Source organism: Heterocephalus glaber, unplaced genomic scaffold (assembly GCF_053883595.1).
Source record: "Heterocephalus glaber isolate CG9 unplaced genomic scaffold, H.glaber_assembly_v1.0 deba00001124, whole genome shotgun sequence".
NCBI lineage: Eukaryota > Metazoa > Chordata > Mammalia > Rodentia > Bathyergidae > Heterocephalus > Heterocephalus glaber.
The window spans coordinates 273,420-293,428 of NW_028258197.1; the positions used below are offsets into that span (position 1 = coordinate 273,420).

A 20,009-nucleotide genomic window follows, 5' to 3' on the forward strand; every position below is an offset into this window, starting at 1 on the left:
AGGCTTCATTCCTCCCTAGGTTTTAGAGATCAACCGCTGGATCTTGCAGGAGGAAGCTTCAGGATTCTTACTGAGGAAGAAACTGGAGAAGGGGCAGGCTTGCGGCTCAGGTCAGGTTGTAAATCAGGACCTGTCCCAAAGGTTCTGCCAAGGAGGATTTTACTCTGATTTCCAGCAGAACATTCACATTCTCCCACACCCAGCAGCAGAACCTCACACTCCCTGCAGCCCCACCCACCCATCTTCTTGGGTGTGATCCTCCCTCCCTGAGGGCCTCTTTCTTCCCCAGCCAGCACCAGCCAGCTGGTCCTCTAAGAAATAGTTTTATGTCCACCAAATTTGCATTGACTCTGCCTTTTCCAGAGCCTTTACTTTCTGTTCTTAAAATGTCCTTTAGCATTTAAACATTAAAAAATTGCTTAACGTTTATTCAACTCGGAGTAGACGGTAAGCTCCTTAAGGACAAAGACCATCCCCAGCTAGTCTGCACATTGCCTCATACTGTTGTGCAGTATTACTAATTGCCTAGTAGGATTTGTAGGGCTCAAGAAGATGCGCTCAGCCCCAAACTATGGAAAATTTCAAAACTAGAATACACTTTTTTTGTTAAGAAATACACCCAAGATTACTTATGATAAAAGGTCATTTTTGTTGTTGCTAAAAAAGCTCCTTTCTTCAAAGCATCAGATCTCTTAAATGATCTCTAAAACTATTGCTATGTCTCCTCTAATCAAGTTCTCCATGAACTAAAGTAATAAAGCTGAACACTTAGAGATTATTTTACCAGGCCTGGCAGTGAAGTAAAGCCAGGATCTCCTGACCTTTGGCAATTTGAACTTTAGTTTCTTCAACTGTAAAATGAGAGTACAGTGATACCTCAGTTGTTAAAACTCAATTTATTCCAAATTTGTGTCTGAACACTGAAAAGTTCAAGAACTAAACATATTTTTCCCACAAGAAATAATGGAAAACCAAATAATTGGTTCTGAGGCCCCAAAATTATACTTATAAATTCATTTTTCCAGGACCTTAACAAATTTCACAATGATTTCTTTCTTTAACTCTATTGCGATTCTCATTTCCTTTTAGCTTTACTGCTATTATTACTTTCTCTGGAGACATGGTTACAATATTTTACGCAAATAAAACCCATGACAAATGTTTTAATGCACTAACACAAGCACTATATGCTGTTTGGGTGAGAGTGCTCATAGCCTAAAGTGTTATCCCTTTGTGTCCACAGAAAGACATGACAGACACATGACTTAACTCTCTACTTATACAGGTTTTTTTCATTGGATTTTCAGTTTGACTGTCAAACGAAGTTATACACACCAGCAGATTTTTTTCAAACTTTGCTGTTTCAATAGTGGATCTTGGAGCAATTTGACAACAGAAGTATCACTGTAAGTTACTGTAACATTTAGCAATAATATATATAAATAGCCTAACAGTCTCTGATGCTAATCAGCTGCTGAAAATGATAGATGCTTCTTCTACCATAAAGAGTAATAATACTAATACTCTTAATAATGAGAAATCTGAGAGAAATCTATGAGAGACATGAGTTTGACCAGAAATATATTGCTATTCAGGCTCCACAGGTTGAGAATAACTTATTCAGCAGCCTTCATTCCTGTGTGTTCTTGTTGATTCACTCCCCAGTCTTCTTTTATAAAATCCAAAAGGCAAATAGCAACTCTTTTTACAATAATTTGTTCAACAAATACCTGTGTGCCCTTGCTATGCCATAATTTGAGGGTTCACAAAGATGAGTAAGATATTTTAGTCATGACTTTAAAGATTATGATCTAATTTGGCTGCACTGCTGAGTTCTTCTTGTGATATCCTTTAGATTCTATAAAAGCAAACTCTTGCAAAATAGTCTTTCTTCCCCATCTGCAATCACAGTGACAAATGAGATAATCCTGCATGACTGCATAGTTTGAATACACGGATTTAAGAGTTTCAAACATTCATCACTTATACCAAGTTCCTAATCACATTACCCACATGGACTGTGAAACAAATTTTAGACTTTTGGGGCCTAAGATGAGACTTCATCATAGAATGGTGCATATATTAATCTCCAGGAAACCAAACTCATATTTGCAGTGGGAGATGAAATATCAGTTCCTCTCCAGGTAGTAGGACAAGCCCTTTGCCTTACAGAAAAAGAAAGGACAGGGCTGGGGATTTAGCTCAGTGGTTATGCCGCCTGCCTTGCAAGCTCAAGGACCCAAGTTCGATCCCTGGTATCAAAAAAAAAGAAAAAAAAAGAAAGTATGTGTGTTCAATTCATTACCACATAACTCAATATGCTGTTTGTCAGTCAATTTGCGGAAAGCCTGTGCTTTGCTTTGGATGATATACAATCCATACTCTCTTCCACTATCTGAGCAGGATGATACCTCCAATAGCAAAGAAACTGAAGTTATATCAGTAAAAAACATCTGCCTCAGTTCTCTTGATAATGCTGGGAAATCATGATTGTTAACAGAATAGTTCTTAATCTGACCAGGAAAGGAACAAAATGTACAAGCCACATATTTATACAAGATCCTGACAATTGAGAACCAAGTCCATCCAACTGTCCACCTTTATTCCACATACCTAATTATCTTCACATCCCTTGCCATACAAGTTCTTGACAGACAAAATTGAAAAGCAGGAAAATATAATTCCTGACACTTTATCCTCCCCAACACTACCTTGATCAGGATTGGTGATGCCAAGGAGGTGCCAAGATTCCTTTTAAGAGATGCTGTTTTGGAAAACTTATTGCTCCCTTAGGATTTTGGGAAGAATTACAGCCAATGTTGTTTTGGCATAATAGGCAGCTTTCTGTACAATCACAAATAATAGGTTGCATCTATTTGCCTATTTGAGTGCACTAGAAATGTGTATCATCTCACATACCCAAAGGAGATCTTAATTGAAGCTTAATTATGTACCATAAATATGTTTTTATTTTGGAACTCAGGAGGTGGGATTTTTGATTTTAGAAAATGCAATGCCTAATAAGTAGTCACGAAAAAGAATGTAAACATTGACTGAGCCTTTTAATTCGTCCCTCCTCAGTGTGGTTCCGGATGGGTGTTCGGTTCCAATGTGTGCTTTCAGAACAATCTGCCCGGTGCCACTCTCTCAGGGCGGCCTCAGCATGTGCTCATTCACATAGCTAAGGGTATGATCAGACACAGAAGAACCTGTTGGGTTTCTGGTGGTGATGTTCCAAAGAGTGCCAGACATAGAAATTAAGAAATCAAGCCTCCGGAGATGATGGGCTTTTATTAGATGTTCACTCCAGTAGCACTAGAAGAAGCTGAGCCAGAGGGAAGTAGCAGCGTTGTCCCACCTTCCTGCTCCCCTGAGCACCACACCTCCGGATATTGTTCATAGTATTGCCTTCTGGCCCCTCTCCTGTGCCCCTGCCTTCTGGAATCCTGGGATCCCCCTCTCCGAATCCACTGTGCTGTGTGCCTTGCTAGGGGTGACCTACCATACGAGGTAAATTTTACTGGGTCTTCTGGGGCCGGACAAGCATGGTACAGGGGTCTCAGATGGAGTTGGGCAGGAGATGGGGAAGTAACAGAGAGATGCTGGAGACCCAGGTATGGGGTGTGGGCAGGCTGCAGCTGGGGTTGACATTGTTGGAAAGATAACTGGAGGGAGGTTTGGGGAAGAGCCCTGGGCTGCTGGGGAGGCAGGCAGCACTAGTGGCAGGAGGAGGCAGCAGAAATTGGTACTTGGCTGCAGGACAGGGGAGAAAGCAAAGACGGAGCAGTAAGGGGAGTATTCAACACAGAACAGGGGGTGCTCTCTGCTGTCACCTGCACAAAAGAAAAAAAGCAATCAGGAAGCAGCACTCATGGTGGTAAAGGACATTAAAAAATGTGTGCATGAATCAAAACTCAAAAATTCTTTGGGGCCTGGGAGTGGGGTTTCCAGGTGTCATAGATGTAGCAGGCCTGGCTTCTGCCCAGAAGGCACCTCAGATATATCTGAGTCACTGCGGAGTTAACCAAGGGAAATGGCCTCACCTTCACACACTTTTCTGGCCACTAGTCTGCAGTAGCCCTGACAGATGTCGGGCAATTCTTCCCTAACTAGTTCCTAAGAACACCCTGAGGCAGCCATGTGGAAGAAGGCTCTTCCTCTTATCTCCCACAGCCAGTCTAACGAGCTGGTCGGGCAGCAACAGATGGTGGCCTGTGGGGTCTCACTCCATCAGGCTCTTCCCTGCAATCCTCCAGCTGCCCCTGCTAGGAGGCTGTGGTCAGGCCCTAATCTGGAATTTCTGCTGCAGAGGGGAAGTTTGAGAAAAGAAGAAAAGAAGCAGAGAGATCCTGGTGGGATCCTGGGAAGAGAGAGGAAACAAGGGGGGAAAGGCAGGTGGACAAGCGAGGTGTCCAAGTGAAATTAATGATTTGTTTTCTAATTTCATACTCTAACTGCCAACTTCACTAGAGGCGAAATATGAGCGCCCGATGGAGTCATGACTCAGAGTACTCCCCTCATGCCTGCCACTAACCCGCTTGGTCATCTTGAATCACTGCTTACCTTCTCAGAACCTGTTTCCTCATCTGCAAAACAAGACAGGTATTTCTCTTGTCTTGCTCCTCCAAGTGTGGTCCTTAGGCCGCAGCACAAACATATCCAGGAACTTCTTAGAAATGCAATCTCAGCCCACCCAAAACTACTGAACCAGAATCTGTATTTCATCAAGGTATTTCCTGTGGACATAAAGTTGGAGAACCAAGGTTCTGGGACAGTTGCCTGAACCTTTGGGATGAGAATCGTCTGTAGTGCTTGTTCAAAACAATTTTGCAGGTCCCTTCTTTGGAGATTTGGATCCTGCCATGGTTTGGATCAGCGTCTCCTAAAGATCCATGTGTTAAAGGCTTGGTCTCCACAGTGCTGCCATAGATGGCAGCCATTGCGAGGTAGCAGGGACTTTAGATCATTGGAGGTGTGTCCTTGAAGGGGCCTGTGGAACCCTGTTTCCTTCCTCTTTCTTACCTTTTCTTCCTAACCCTGAGATGAGTGGTTTTATCCCATCACACACTCCTGTCATGATGTGCTGCCTGGCCACAATTCCAGAAGCAATGGATCCCCCCATCTTGGACTATAATCCCTAAAACTATGAGCCAAAAGGAACTGTTTCTCTTTATAAGTAAATTATCTCAGGTTTTTCATTGTAGTGGTTTGTAGCTAACACAGAAACTCTGAGTGAAGGATGGGAATCAGGCATTTGTATTTCAGTGAGGTACCATCCTAATGATTCTTTTCTTTTTTTTTTTTTTTTTGGTACCAGGGATCAAACTCAGGACCTTGCACTTTGAGGCAGGCAGCGGAATCACTGAGCTAAATCCCTGGCCCCCTAATGTTTTTTATCATCAAAGAAGTTTGGGAGATGTGTAGCTAAATCAGTTCTGATTCTAAAATGAATGGTTAAATTAATTATAACCATTCAGTTGAAAACCATTACCTACAGAAGAGGGTCTTAGTCCAATGGAGTGAATCAGGAGTGTCCAGCTACAGAGGATTCAAGGAAATATTATCCACTCTTTCCTTCCTAAATGTCTCCTGGAGTAGTTTCTACTTCTCAGATCATTTTTCTCTACATGTAATTATCATTCTCTATTCTTCCTTTAACTGTTCTTATTGCCCCAAATTCCTTTATCATCCCTCTTTTTACTCCATTCACTCTCACAGGCAAGGCATTCTTGCAAATTTCCACCCCTTTTCCTCTCTGAGGCCTTGGATTCCCACTAGCAATGGGGAGTGCTCTCCTAACCTGGGTACCCATGAGCTGCCTGGCATTTCCAGCTGGCTGTCCTGCCTGCACCTCAAAGATAGCATCACAGAATGGGACTGACACTTTTCTTCTTGTTTTCTAAGCCTTTACATGGCAACTTCCATGGGCTTAGCTTTTTGGGTGAGATCCCCGAATTCTCTGATACTCTCCTTTTCCGGATCCTGCAAGGCATATTTCCTTAAATACCCCTCAGGCTCACACTCTCTTCCTTATCCTCTCCGCTTTCACTCCAGGTCAAGCCCTTCTGTTCCTCTCCAGGTCCACCACAATTCTGGTTTCCTGGTCTCTCAGCTGCATCTGGCTACCTTCACTCTCCCAACCAGCACCTTCTCCCAAGCAGTACCAGCTTAACTATGCCAGTCTGACTGTATCACTTCCCTGCATAGGCCCCTTTGATGACTGGTGGTGCTCCATCACCTGCAGTATGACATTCAAGGTTCTTCAGGACCTTTGTTTACCTATGAAGCTACAACTTCATCCTCTATACTTCCTAATTTGAAGGTGCTCATAAACTAGAGCTTCGCAAACTCATGTGCATGCAAATATCCCTAAAGTCTTGTTAGGTACAGTTTACCAGTCAGTAAGTTTGGGTGGAGGCATCAGGTTCTGCATTTCTAACAAGCTTTCTGGTAATGCCTCTGCTACTGGTCTGGGGACATTCAGAGGCACAATTTTTAGCTCCTTGATGTCTGTTTACTTGCCTTTCTCCTCTAGGCCTTTGCATTCTCAGCATTTCTTGTTGGGCACTACTTTCTTGCTCTCTTCACCTGGCTAAGTCCTTGTTCTTCAGAATTTTTACCTTGCTTGTGCTTACCACAAGCTCATGGGACTTACCTCGGTTAGGGTGTACAGTGCCCTGATGGCCCACTAGGCAAGGAGCCCCTGGAGGGCAGGTCTTGAGTGTTTTATTTCTGTATCTCATTTCTGAAGGAGAGGCTTCATGAAGTGAAGAAAGGGCTGAATGAATGAGTGATGGGTGAGAAAACCAATTCTCCCTGGTATTATACACCTTGGGACAAGGGGGCAGTTGAATGTATTTGCTAATTTCCCCATAAGCACTAGATAAATGGCTTACTGCATTAATAATCAATTTAAAGCTTTCAGAACTAAGATATACTGTGTCTAACATCTCAAACTAAAGTTTCTTTGGCCAAGGAGTTTTCACACAGAGATACTGGCCCTGGTGGAGTTTGAAGCAGGCTTCATAAATAGAGGAAAGATTGGGGGATCAACCTTTACCTAAGGCCCAGTCGATATCCAGGATCATAATCCTCTTATCCACATGGTGAGGCAGGTAATGCTGTAACTCCATTTTACTAATGAGAAAACTGAGATCAGAGAAGTCACCAGCTCCCATTTATAGGGCTATAGAGAGGGAGAGCCAGGATTCTAAGCCAGGAGTTCACATTCTGTGCTCTGTGATGCTCCTGAGCCTCTCTGTCTCAGAATTGTTAGCGAAAAGAGACTGAGGGGCTGGGGATTTAGCTCAGGCGTTTCACTGCCTACTGCGCAAGCGCAAGGACCCAAGTTCGATCCCTGGTACCAAAAGAAAAAAAAAATACATAGACTGAGAGTTATCATTCTCTCTATTAAAATGGGAGTATTCATTTCCATTGTTTTTATTTTTGCTAACTTGGGCAGATAGCTCAGAAAGTTGTTGGACACCAACTGGACTTGCCAAGAAACTATTAATCTTGGCCTTTCAGAGAAAATCTTCAATAGAATTTATTTACAAGGCAAATGATGAAGATTTAGGATTCTCTTCCAGGCTGCTCTTTAAATAAATATTTCCCAATCCAAAAGGGACCACAGCTACTTTAGATTTTTATCTTTGTTTTTGTTTTTTTTTTAGATTTTTATCTTTTAAAACCTGAACTCACTGCTTTTGCTTAGTTTTACGAGAACATGTCTTCAAGATAGGCCACAATAAGACAGAATAGGTCTTGCTCTTCCTACTAATCTGAATCTTATAATGACTAACATTGAACTCAATAATAAGTGAGGATAATTTCAGAATACTTGGCTTTGTTTTAAAGGGCAAAATTTTGGAAGCAAGCTCTCAGGACTCCATCCAGATCCATTTTCCTGGAACATAATTAGAGGCAGGCTCTGCCTAAGCTCCAGGTGAGAGCAAAGAGTTGGAGAGGGCACAGTGGCTTCCCATGTGGCTGGCTGTGGGGTACAGAGGACTTCAGGACTTCTGGAGCCAGAACCCCACAGCACAGTGGCCTTTGGGTGCCGTCCAATGTCCTGGAAAGGAGAAGTGGCTCCTTTCCAACCCAGGCTGGGGCTGGGAAAGGTGTGAGGGCAGGCAGGAGTTGGAGGCCACCAGAGCTCCCTGATTGTCCCTTCTGGGCCTGCTGACTGCTCTGCATCTCACTGATACATAGAGAATTCTGAAATGTAAGCAACTGTGTTTGTTAGGTTTATTTCTCATGCCACACCAGTGTTCACCTTGGTCATGAAGGAGAATTTCTGAATCAGTTGCACATCACACCCAGCTGGGTCTTGAAACTGCCTGAATTTTCCAGGTCTTTTTGAAGATAAAGCATATCTCTGGCTTGGGGAATGCTTTCTGATTATTCATCTTTTTTTCCATTTGATGTTTTACTTTGGAGCATAGTAAAAGTCTCTGTACCTGCATTTATGTTAGAGACTTTAAAAATACATCTTTGATTTTTGTGAAGGAAAAACAAATTGGGGGTGGGACAATGTTAAGACAAGGAAAATAATGTTTTCTATTCTATTCTCTTTACCAAATGCTGCTCTCATGTGCTAGATATCATAATGCTATAATGTATTGCGTGATTACAGTGTCAGGAACTGTTGCCAGCACATAGGACCTGTTTTTACCTCCCATTTTACAGATGACAAGACTCAGGCACAGAGAAATTACTTGCCAAAAGACATATGGCAAATAAGAAATGGAGTTCTAATCCAAGCATTTTGCTTCCAGAGCACTTGCCAGTAGACTTCATGCCCCACCACACACACAGGGATAATGAGGGGTCTCGTGAGTCAACATACCCAAAGCAGTTCCATGGAACATATGAGCTTAAACTTGAATGTGTGACTTCCTGTGGATAGTGTGAACAATAGTGAGAACCTGATACTGCCTCAGGAATCTCTTTGTAGAGGACACCGATTTGCCCTGTGTTGTTAATATCTGTTTCAGGGTTTCTAGATGACAGTTCATATTCAAACAAAACCTCTTTATGATATAGGTTATTATCATATAAATTCATATTTTTTAAAGTTCAGTAAAAGCCCAGTATAGCAGGGCACAGTGGTTCATGTCTGTAATCCTAGTTACTTGGGAAGCTGAGGCAGGAGAACAGTAAATAGTAGGCTAGCCTGGGCAAATTTTCAAGAGTGTGTCTCAGAATAAAAATTTTAAAAGGGCACTCTGCTAGTGAGGAAGTCAGAAAGTGAGTCTACACTCGTTTGGTGAATGGACTGTAACACACCAGTGGTGTGCTTTTAGGCAACATCTTGATCAACCCAGGTTGCTGCAGCCTCGGTTCAGCCTCTGTGGCATTGACATCAGTCCCCAGGACCACAGGGCTGGCTGGACAGCTTACAGCTGGCTGAGTCTTGGACATAGGCTAGGGCCATATTATGGCGATAAAGCTGGTGGTTTGTAAATGCTGTTACGACAAGTAACATCTCTTATTTGATGAAAAAGTTATCTTCCTGCCAACTTGGCTCTCCTGCTTAAACCTTGGTATTTTTCAGTCTGGTAATTCTTCAAATTTGATGTTTTATAGGATGAAAACTGAATCTCTTTTTGTCAATGTTGTAAATTCCATATGGAGTTTGCTCAATCTGAAAACACATCTGTATTAATCAGACAAACTAAATTATTGAGTAAGCCGCAACAGTTCATTTTAATGATTTCTTTCTGCAGATGACAAAACAAATAGCTACCAGGTTTCAACAAGAAGGCTAAAAATTATAGTGAATAGAGTTGTATAAAACATCCTCAATTCAATAAATTATAAATTATATTTTGAGATATTTGCAGAATGACCTCATTTGCTCTATTTCAGCCTTAAAACAGTTGAAATAAAAGCCTAATTCTTACTGAAAGTCTTTAAAATGAAAAAATAACTAGGATGCTTTCCTTTGATTAAATAAGGAGGGAGAGTTGGGACTCTGCCTGCGAGGACATCATTTTAGAAGTCAGTTTGGGGGCTGGTAGTTGAGAGTGTAGCCCTGTGGTGGAATGCTTGCCTAGCATGCATGAGGCCCTGGGTTTCATCTCCAGCACCAAGAGGGAAAAATGTCAATTTGGTTTTGACTTCATTAAAGCCATAAAATGTGGGTGGTTAATCTGAGTGAAAGCTGCCATTTTCTAAAAATGCATTTAGACTTAACTGGATGGGTGGTTGCATGACAAGAGCTATTTAGGATTAGGAAGTAGCTGTGATTGGGATTTTAATGAATTGCATGCTATTTAGGAATTCCTCAGCAGTCAGTTTGGATCCTTTCCCAGAAGGCAGACCTTTCCACCTAGTTACCTCGACTTATGCGTAGTTCCCTAAGGATTCAAGTTCTTCCCACAGATGTTGGTTTTGATGCGGATGAGCCTGAGGAACTCTAACTTTCTGTTGATTTTAGCTCCTTTCTAGATACTACTAAGACACTCCTGCCCCAAGCAGAAGACTGTTCTGTGCTTCAAAAGGCAGCGACAGAGTGAATTATTTACCAAATTGCACAAAAGAGAGGATTTATCAACTTCCTTTCTCCCACAGAGGACAAACCCAGGACTAGAGAACTTTATTACTCTCCCTCTTGGCTATAAATTATGCCATTCAGATGCTTTTGAAAGCTCTTCTTGCCTGAATCATAAAACTTGATACCTGGGGCCAAACGTCTTTATTCCCCCAAGAAGGGTGAAGAACATGACAAGGCAGTTACTTTGCACAATAGATAAGCCAGTTACTTTTGCTTCTTTGACTCTGAAATTAATTTAACCATTTGTTTAAGATCATTGACCTTCTAAAACTTGAATGAACCACCTGGAAAATACCAAGTACAGCTAATATCACCTATTTCACTGTTGTGCTCTTTAAGACAGAAAATTTAGACGTCATGAATTTCAATACACTGGCCACTCACCTGGAGAGGTTTTTCTGGAGCCCACTTGTTCTGGTTTCCTTGGAGTCATAGTACTTTTATGTTTCTGCTTGACTGGTGTTTGGTCAATTGCTGGAAGTTTGGAATCACCCTTAATCCCAGATTTCCTGGTTGATGGTCTTGGTTCAGTTAGAGACTCTTCCTCACCAGAACTCTGCTGAAAATGAAAAATATCTGAGTATCAATGGCCACGGAGGTCACCTTTGCTAGGCGGAGAAAAGAGAAACCAGGCAAATGCAGCAACCCTCCACAATACTACTGAAGCATCTTGCCATGCTCCATGTGCCCTTTCATCAGTGAGATTTTAATAAACTGGGAGTATCAACTTCAAAAATAATAGCAAAGTGCCCGGGGCCAGGCGCTGAGGTCCCCGGGCAGGCAGAGAGAGGTGGGGGAGGTTGAGTAGTTCCAGCAGTGGCTGGTCAGGGAGGTAGGCGGGACGGAGGTCAGCCGGGGTCAAGAAGCCTCCGCGGAGCTGCTCGCCTCTGGTCTCCGCGGGAGGCAGAGGGCGAGAGCTCATGGCCTGTGTTTCCGCTGTGTGTCGCAGGAGCGCTGGTGGAACATACGCCGACCCCCCTGGCTGTCTGGCCCTGGTGAGCCCCTACCACACCCACCGGGTCGGGGGGGACCTGCTGGACCTCGTGGCGCTCGCAGAGCAGGTCCAGAAGGCTGATGAATTCATCCGAACAAATGCCACCAGCAAGTTGGCAGTTATAGCTGAACAAGTCCAACATTTGCAAGAACAAGCCAGAAAAGTTCTGGAGAATGCCCAAAGAGATGCTGACTTGCACCACATAGCTTGTAATATGCTGAAAAAACCTGGCAATATTTATTATCTTTATCAACGGGAGAGTGGCCAGCGATACTTTTCCATTATTTCTCCAAAGGAACGGGGAGCAAGTTGTCCGCATGACTTCCTTGGTGCCTACAAACTACAGCATGATTTATCCTGGACTCCATATGAGGACTTGAGAAGCAAGAAGCTAAAATCAGCATAATGGACAAGCTGCTAAACCAGCAGTAGCCCTGCCCCCATGCACTGAACCCATCTTCCAGGGACTGAGTCACTGAGTGTGGACTCTGACCAGCAGCTCTCATAAGGGCCTGAACACCACCTCCTTGTGGCCTTATTCTCTAACTTGGTGGAAGCAGTCATGAGAACTGAGGACACGTAGGTGAATCTTGGGATGATGCCCTGTGAATGTAAATCTTGTTGTTGTTATTGCTTTTAGTTAAGATGATAAGGAATCGCAGCACTCTTTTAGGGGATCCTCTCAGGGCCACTGATACCCAGCCAGTCATTTTCACAGGACTGGCCAGTCAACTTTCCTTCTTTATCTCCAGCTATTCTTCTCTTAAGCCAAAGTGTTAGAGAAGACTCTTCTTCCCACAGAAAGCTTGGGGGATCATTTTCCAGAGGACCTGTTTTTAGTTTTGTTTCAGATTAGGGTTGAGCTGCTTCACAATTGGTGCACCTCCAGCTTCAGATTCATCTGGTAACCAGAATGTTGGATATTGGGGATGATTAAAAAGGAGAGTATAAATGGCTATATAAGAGTGTATGGTGGTTCTGGAGTGTCTGCTGCTGCTCAGGTCTGGCTTGCCTTTCTGCCCATTCTCATAATGAGAGTGACTGGAGAATCAGAGGCAGCAGCAAAGGCCGGGCTTGGGAAGGTCCCTTCTAAACTCACACAGTTTTAGAACTGGAAGAGGTACAGAAGGCTGACTGTTGCATGAATTTGCTCTGTAGCCTCATTGAGGGAGAGATCCTGAGTTCAGCTACCCAAGCAGAGCAAATCCATTAAATGGCAATTTAAGATATTGTGCAAGAGAATATAGAACATTGGCAGTAAGAAACAAGGAAAATAGCCAACCTGTGGATTATGAGTTATTATAGATTGAAAGTCATTTTGACCAGAATAATTCAAGAACTGTACAGGAGCTGTTGGACTAATTTATTCTAATTCTGATTCTGACTGGGTTCCTGTAGGACTATATTTTATATCCTGTTTGTTCAGCAGAATTAACTACATTTATAGCATCCATCATGGCTATGTTTCCTTCAGTGCTATATTACCTATTATAATATGTAAAAAAAGTAAGAGATGTATACTTGAGCCCAGAATTGGCCAAGTTCCTTTCTGGGGATGGGTGTTTCTCATGCTGATCTGTTTCATAATATCCTACCTCTATCCTGGTTTTTGTGGCCATTCCCTAGAAGTTGCAGTCTTTGTGAGCTGTAAATGGTTCCCCTATAGCCTGACATAGGAGAAGGGCTTGACTCTATCAAGATCACACATGTTATACCTGTTATTGCATTCACACAGGGATATCTTATGTAATCAGCTGCAGAAGGCTTTTGCTGGGATGCTGCAGAGCTGGAGGGAAGAGATATTAGTTGTTGATTCTGACTATAGAAAGTTTCTCAGGTTTTTAGAAGGTTCTCACCTGTAATGACACATTTTGAGCAGATCCTAAGTTATCAAATAAACATATTGCCATAAAAATAATAGCAAAGTTAATGAGTCTGTTTTGTAGAACATTATGGAAAATGCATGTCTGCAAGTTTGTTTTGGAGCACATTATGAAAAGAATATAATTGAGGATCAATAAATAGCACAAGATAAAAGCTATTTATGAAAGAAGGAGGGAAGGATCGGTGCTTCTAAATTTTTTACTTTTTAAATTTGAACTACTTTGGGGGATGGAAAGGGAAAATGTTTCCTATTTTAATCATATACTTGACAATGAAAAGAAAATTTAGATAATGTGATAGAGACAGATTAAATCAGACTTTGGTTTCAATATCCTGAATTATTGAGTGCAATATAAAACAGATGAAGCTCTTAAGTTCTCTCCTTGTCAGTCTTCTATAAAGAAGCCAGTATAAATCTATGCATGAATAATCGTGATTCCTGCAGTGTCAGAATATCTCAACACAGCCTTGCAGACACAATAAAGATTATTCAGGCACTCAACAGTTTTATACTTTGCCACACTTGTACCACCAAAGAAATGATGCAAGCAGTATAAATGACTATCAGAAAACTGTTCTTAAGAGGTGATTAAAGAGTGGCCTTATGGCATTAGGTCCTTTAGGTGTTAGCATGGTTTGCTAGAAAGTACATTCAGCAACTAACAAAATCACAAGGTGTAGGGGAATTCTTTTACATTGCATGTTAGTCTAGTACTGAAAATTTCTCAGAAAGTGTGGTCTTCTGCAGACACAGAATGCTAAATTAGTGTCCCCAGCACCTCCCCAATGGTTGCTTTTTGTATTGATCTTGCTCATTGTTTTCACTGACAGTTGTGACATTTTCATTTCACAGGTTCCTAACTCAGGAAAATACTCTGAATAGGTTTGAATTATTGGGTACAACGTAAGACAAACTAAGCTCTAAAAAAGCCCTCTCCTTGTCAGTCTTCCATACAAAAGTCTTCATAAATGGACAAGTGAACATATCAAGATGATAAATCATGTTTTTAAATTTACTGTTTGGATACAGGCTCCAAAGAAATTATTGTTACTTCATACATTTTCAGAAAACAGACCACTCCCAGATAAAGGAATAGGAAAAGAACAAGACCTAGTGAGTTGATTGTTCTCTCCTTTCCCTTTGATTCTGTGACGTATAATATAAATCCTTCAAGATTATTCTGAAATGTCAAAGATGAAACATTAGGTCATTTCTGAGCATGAGTTCTCTAGTCTCAGAAAAGGGAGGGTGGGCAAATTTTAATTATGTTTAAAGACTGTCATTGTAATTGGTTGATGGCAGTCACAGTCCTGCATTTGGATTCCATGGAGAGCAGTGGTGAACATGAGACAGACTTTCTTCCACAAGCTATCTCACTCAAACAACTTACTTTAGTGGGCTAAGTCTTCTCACCTGCACTTCAGCCTTTTATTTTCAGCCCACTGAAAGACAGCAAAGATGCTCCAGGCTAAGACTTATAACACCTGTGCTACAGCATTAGAACAGGTGTTTGCCAATGCTAGTAGATCCATCTCCATCACCCCTGGCCAGGGCTGGAATTGTCTGCTTGCCCCCAGGCATTGCAGAATGGGGAGGGGTTGATGAAGAGACTGTTTATTGGGTGGGTGTTAAGCCCTGTTTATGCTTCTTTTACCCATTCATTTTGTCTCTAGCCTTTAGTAGTACTGAAGAGGTGAAAGAAAACTTGGCAATTAAGCACTGCCTATTATGTACGGGACTGTGCACCTGCTTCCCAGCCATGCCTTTTTCTAGTTCCTGGTTCCATCACCCTTACTTCCAAGTGGTAATCTTCCTTAAGAGTCCAGAAATTATTGCTAGAAGTGGGTGTTTTTGTCTGTTGGAGACAGAAGTCAGAATAGTGAGGCCTGATGCATGTGCTAATGGATCTTTTCCTGCTTGCCTCATTGAGCAATCTTAAACAAGTCACTATAGCCTTTTTTGTCTTTGTTCATGTCTTCTCATGTTTTCAGCCATTCTCATCTATCCTCTCTCATGAAAAGCCATTGTGCCATCTGGCGAGGATGATCCTTGATGAGAGAAGTTATAGTAACCTTTCTGGCACTAAAGTATGGTAATTAAAACTCTGAAGTCCAGCTCTCTGGGAGTGAATCCTGGCTCTTGCACATAGTAATTGTGTGACACTGAGTTAGGTCACTTCTCCACATCTCAGATTTTCTTATCTGTAAATAATATATCTACTTTTTGGTAGTTTAATGAGAATTAAATAAGATATGTCCATAGGACTTATTATTGTTGTTGTTGTTGTTGTTTTTTGGTATTGGGGATCGAACTCAGGACCCTGTGCTTGCAAGGCAGGTGCTGGAACAACTGAGCTAAATCCCCAGCCCTGCCCATAGCACTTATAACAGTACTATATACATATAACACAGCAAGTGCCATGCAAGTGATGGCTTTTATAATTATTCACATTTAGCCGCTTTTAAAATTAACTAGCTAACCACTGAACATTAAATACCCACTGCTGAAACCAAGGCAAAGGCCTCAGCAAAAAAACCTATTGGGTAGTTGGATATAAGGTGAACAATCAAAAATCAATAGCCTTCTTGTACTCAAATAACAGACTCACTGAGAGAGAAATTAGGGAAACAATCTCTTTCACAATAGCATCCAAAAAATGAAATATCTAGGAATCAATCTAATGAAGGAAGCAAAAGACCTCTACATTGAGAACTACAACATTCTGAGAAAAGAGATCAAAGAGGATATAAGAAAATGGAAAGACATCCCTTGCTCCTGGGTAGGAAGAAACAATATAGTGAAAATGGTATAAAACTGCTATACAGATTCAGTGCAATCCTGATTGAAATCCCAACAGTATATTTCACAGAGCTAGAGAAAACAATCCAAAAATTCATTTGGAACAAGAAGAGACCTAGAATAGTAAAAGCAATTCTAGGCAACAGAGACATGGCAGGGGGTATCACAATTCCCAACTTGAAACTATACTACAAACCCACTGTGATAAAAACAGCATGGTACTGGCAAACAAACAGACCCAAGGATCAGTGGAATAGACTAGAAGATACAGAAACAACTCCAGACATACTCAGCTTCCTCATCTTTGACAAAGGAGCCAACCATCCTTACTGGAGGAATGATAGCCTCTTTAATAAATGGTGTTGGAAAAACTGGATTTCAACTTCCCAAAGATTAAAACTAGACCCCTGTCTTTTACCATGCACTAAACTAAAATCCAAGTGGATTAAAGATCTAAATATTAAACAGAAACACTAAACTTGCTGGAAGATAAGTTAGGTAGAACTCTTGAAGACATTGGCATAGGAAAAACCTTTATGAACAAATCCTCAGTAGCACGGGATCTAGCACAAAGAATCAACAACTGGGATCTCTTCTTATTAAAAAGCTTCTGCACTGCAAGAAAACTACCAACAGAGCTAAAAGACAACCTTCAATGTGAGAAAAAATTTTTACCAGCTGTTCCTCAGACAAAGATCTACTATCTAGAATATATAAAGAACTCAAGAAACAGACCCCCTAAATATAAAGACCCAATTCAAAAATAGGCATCTGAAATAAGCAGACATTTCTCAGACAAAGAAGTAAAAGCAGCAAATAAACATATGAAAAAATGTTCAACATCACTGGTCATTTGAGAGATGCAGATGAAAACAACACTGAGAATCCACTTCACCCCAGTAAGAATGGCTGTTATCAAGAAACCAACCAATAACAAATGCTGGTGGAGTTGTGGGGAGAAAGGAACCCTTCTCATTGTTGGTAGGAGTGCAGATTGGTGTAACCACTGTGGAAATCAGTATGGAAATACCTCAAACAACTAGGATTAGAAGTCCCATATGACCCAGTTATCCCTCTGCTGGGTATCTTCCCAAAAGAATTAAAAGAATCATACCACAGTGATATATGCTCACCCATGTTTATAGCGGCACAGTTTTGTTTTTGTTTTTTTTTGTACCGGGGATCTAACTCGGGTCCTTGCGCTTGCACAGCAGGTGGCGAAACCACTGAGCTAAATCCCGGGCCCAGCGGCACAGCTTTTAATAGCTAAAACTTGGAAACAGCCCAATTGCTAAGAAGATGTGGGTTTTTTTTTATAAAATGGAGTACTACTCAGCCATAAAGAATGAGAAACTAGAGACATTTATAGCTAAGTGGATGCACATTGAGGCCATACTCTTAAGTGAAATAAATAGGACACATGTGTAAATACTGAATAGTTTCTCTGGTGTGAAAAGCTAAAAGTGTAAATAAGGATCAAAATGTATAATTGATACTGTGAAAAAAGAAGAAAAGGTCTAAAGGAGTAGGGAAAGTGGGAGGGGTAGGGGAAAGAAAAGAAGGGAAAAGAAAAAATATGAGAAAAGGAATAAAATGGAAACAAAGTCTTTGTAAATAGGGAAGGGAGGAGGGGGTGAAGGGAGGGCAGGGGAATGGGGAAAAATAAGAACCAAGACACATCATGTAAAGGTACAAGATTCCAATGATGAATGTAACTGTATTGTGTACCTAAAATGTACCAAGAAAGTTAATGCGAAAAAAAATCCTATTGTATTTCACCCATTACATAGAGATATGAACGTGGCACACTTGGTTTCTTCTACAGGCCATATAATTTATGGTTTAAATTCATCTAGACTTAAGAAAATGTGGAGCAATTTTTTCAGGCAGTAAAGCTCTTAGGATAAATATTTAATAATATTTAGAGATAATCGAATAATAATTAATTTTTTGATTTAAAGTTGATTTAAAACCATGTATTTTTTCTTGTAATTTTGGGAATTACAGTTTTCATTTCTTTTCCATATGTTCTTAAGTTGAAATGTCACATGGAGGTGGAGGCAACAGCTCATTGCTATTGCTTTGGGGGAAGAAAATCAGCTCTATCTTTTAAAATCAAAACATAAAACATAAAAAAAACACCAAATGAACAAAAAACCATACCAAAAAATTCAACCTACATGATATATGAAGGAAATTTAATATTGGCAATTTCATGAAAATTCTAATAAAGCTATATTAATTAAAATAAATTACAAGGGCAAATCGAAATATAGGGTGAACATTTAAATTTTAGAAATTTATTATAATAAAAAATACGTTGCCATTAATCTTCCTCAAAATATTCCCCCTTGCTTTGGACACATACATCCCATTCTTCTTGCCAATTTCTGGAGCAGTTCTGGAAGTCTTTGAAGAGTGTCTTTATGAGGCATGATCAAAAGTATGGTGAAAGTGGCCATTGAATGACATCCAAAGGAAAGGCAGGCTCATAAAAACATTTTGGTGTGTCTTTATCCACCTTATTCACTGGATCTGTCACTATACAATTTCTGGTTCTTCCCCCAAGTCAAAATGACCAGAAAAGGTAAACATTGTGAATAGATTCAAGACATTCAGGTGATTGAAGTACAACTGAGGACACGCACAAAAGAGGACTTCCAGAACTGCTTCAGAAAGTGGCAAGAATGATGGGATGAGTGTGTTCAAAGCAAAGAGGAAGTATTTTGAGGGGGACGAATAGCAATGTCTTTTACTATAACATTTTTTTAAAAAAAATGCTTAAATATTCACTGTACTTTTTGATCATATCTGACAAAATGAATTATTTTTTTCTGGAGTAGTAGTTTTGAATTTAATGTTTTCCTAAGATCCCCAACTTGCCCTTCTGGCATCATACATAATAGAGATATTGCTTTGCCCAGGGCTTGGCTCTCTCAATCAAAAGGCTTGATTAATAAAGGGACTGAAGGTAGCACTAGGCAGTGAATTTAGCAACATACTGACAGAATAAGTTGGATCTCCTGGAAGATGGGAGACACAAGGGAAGGGAAGTGCGATGCATTTCCTCAGGAGTGTGAGAAGGACTATAGTTTTTAAAAACTAGGACCTAATAATATTGAGTCTGAAGTGGTAAGCTGATAAGGAACAGAGATGATCGGAAGACAATCAGACTCAGGTAGATGGAAAAGAGTTGAAGTTATTTTCCAACACTAGCCCGATGGCTCCTTTTCAAGACCCAGGAGATTGGTTCTTAACTGGTATGCCACATCCGTCCCTCCCCGGAGGTGTGCTGCTGTGTTCTGGTTGATGTGTATGTAATCCACTTTTGCTATGTGTCAGTGACAAGGCTGAGCTGAGTGGATCTTATGACATAGTGTAGATCAGGGCATGACTTTCTGTGAATAAGAGGGAAGAGGAAAAGAGTATGTCAGGCTGATGCCAGAGTAAAACTGTGTATTTATTACGTTTGAAATGCATTTAGTTTTATGAGACCATGAAAGACTGTGATCAAGGTAGTGAACCTCAACAGTCAAGCAGAGACAACATGGGAAGGCTGGCCAGGGGACTATGTGTGCAAATGAGTATCTTCAGAGTGCTGCCCCCAAAGTCCTTGTTCAAACTGTGCCTCGAATACAAAAACTGTCTTAGGGAATTGAGGGCAGCTTGTATAAATAGCATTCTGGATAGAATGGGTATCTTTACATAGCAAAGAAATATAAAATATATTCTACATCAAGTGCTGTTGGTGCCCAAACAGACTTGTCCAGAAA

General features: G+C 41.0%; 1 protein-coding gene and 1 pseudogene across 1 annotated transcript in view; one reads left to right on the plus strand and one right to left on the minus strand.

Moving 5' to 3' along the window:
- The window catches only part of Marchf10 (membrane associated ring-CH-type finger 10), a 228,483-nt gene that overhangs the window by 38,141 nt on the left and 170,333 nt on the right, over window positions 1–20,009 (minus strand). Inside the window, 1 exon segment of the mRNA XM_087210162.1 lies at window positions 10,943–11,114. Within this exon segment, the coding sequence (XP_087066288.1) occupies window positions 10,943–11,114 (172 nt within the window).
- LOC106008027 (uncharacterized protein C1orf50 pseudogene) lies at window positions 11,145–15,431 on the plus strand (annotated as a pseudogene).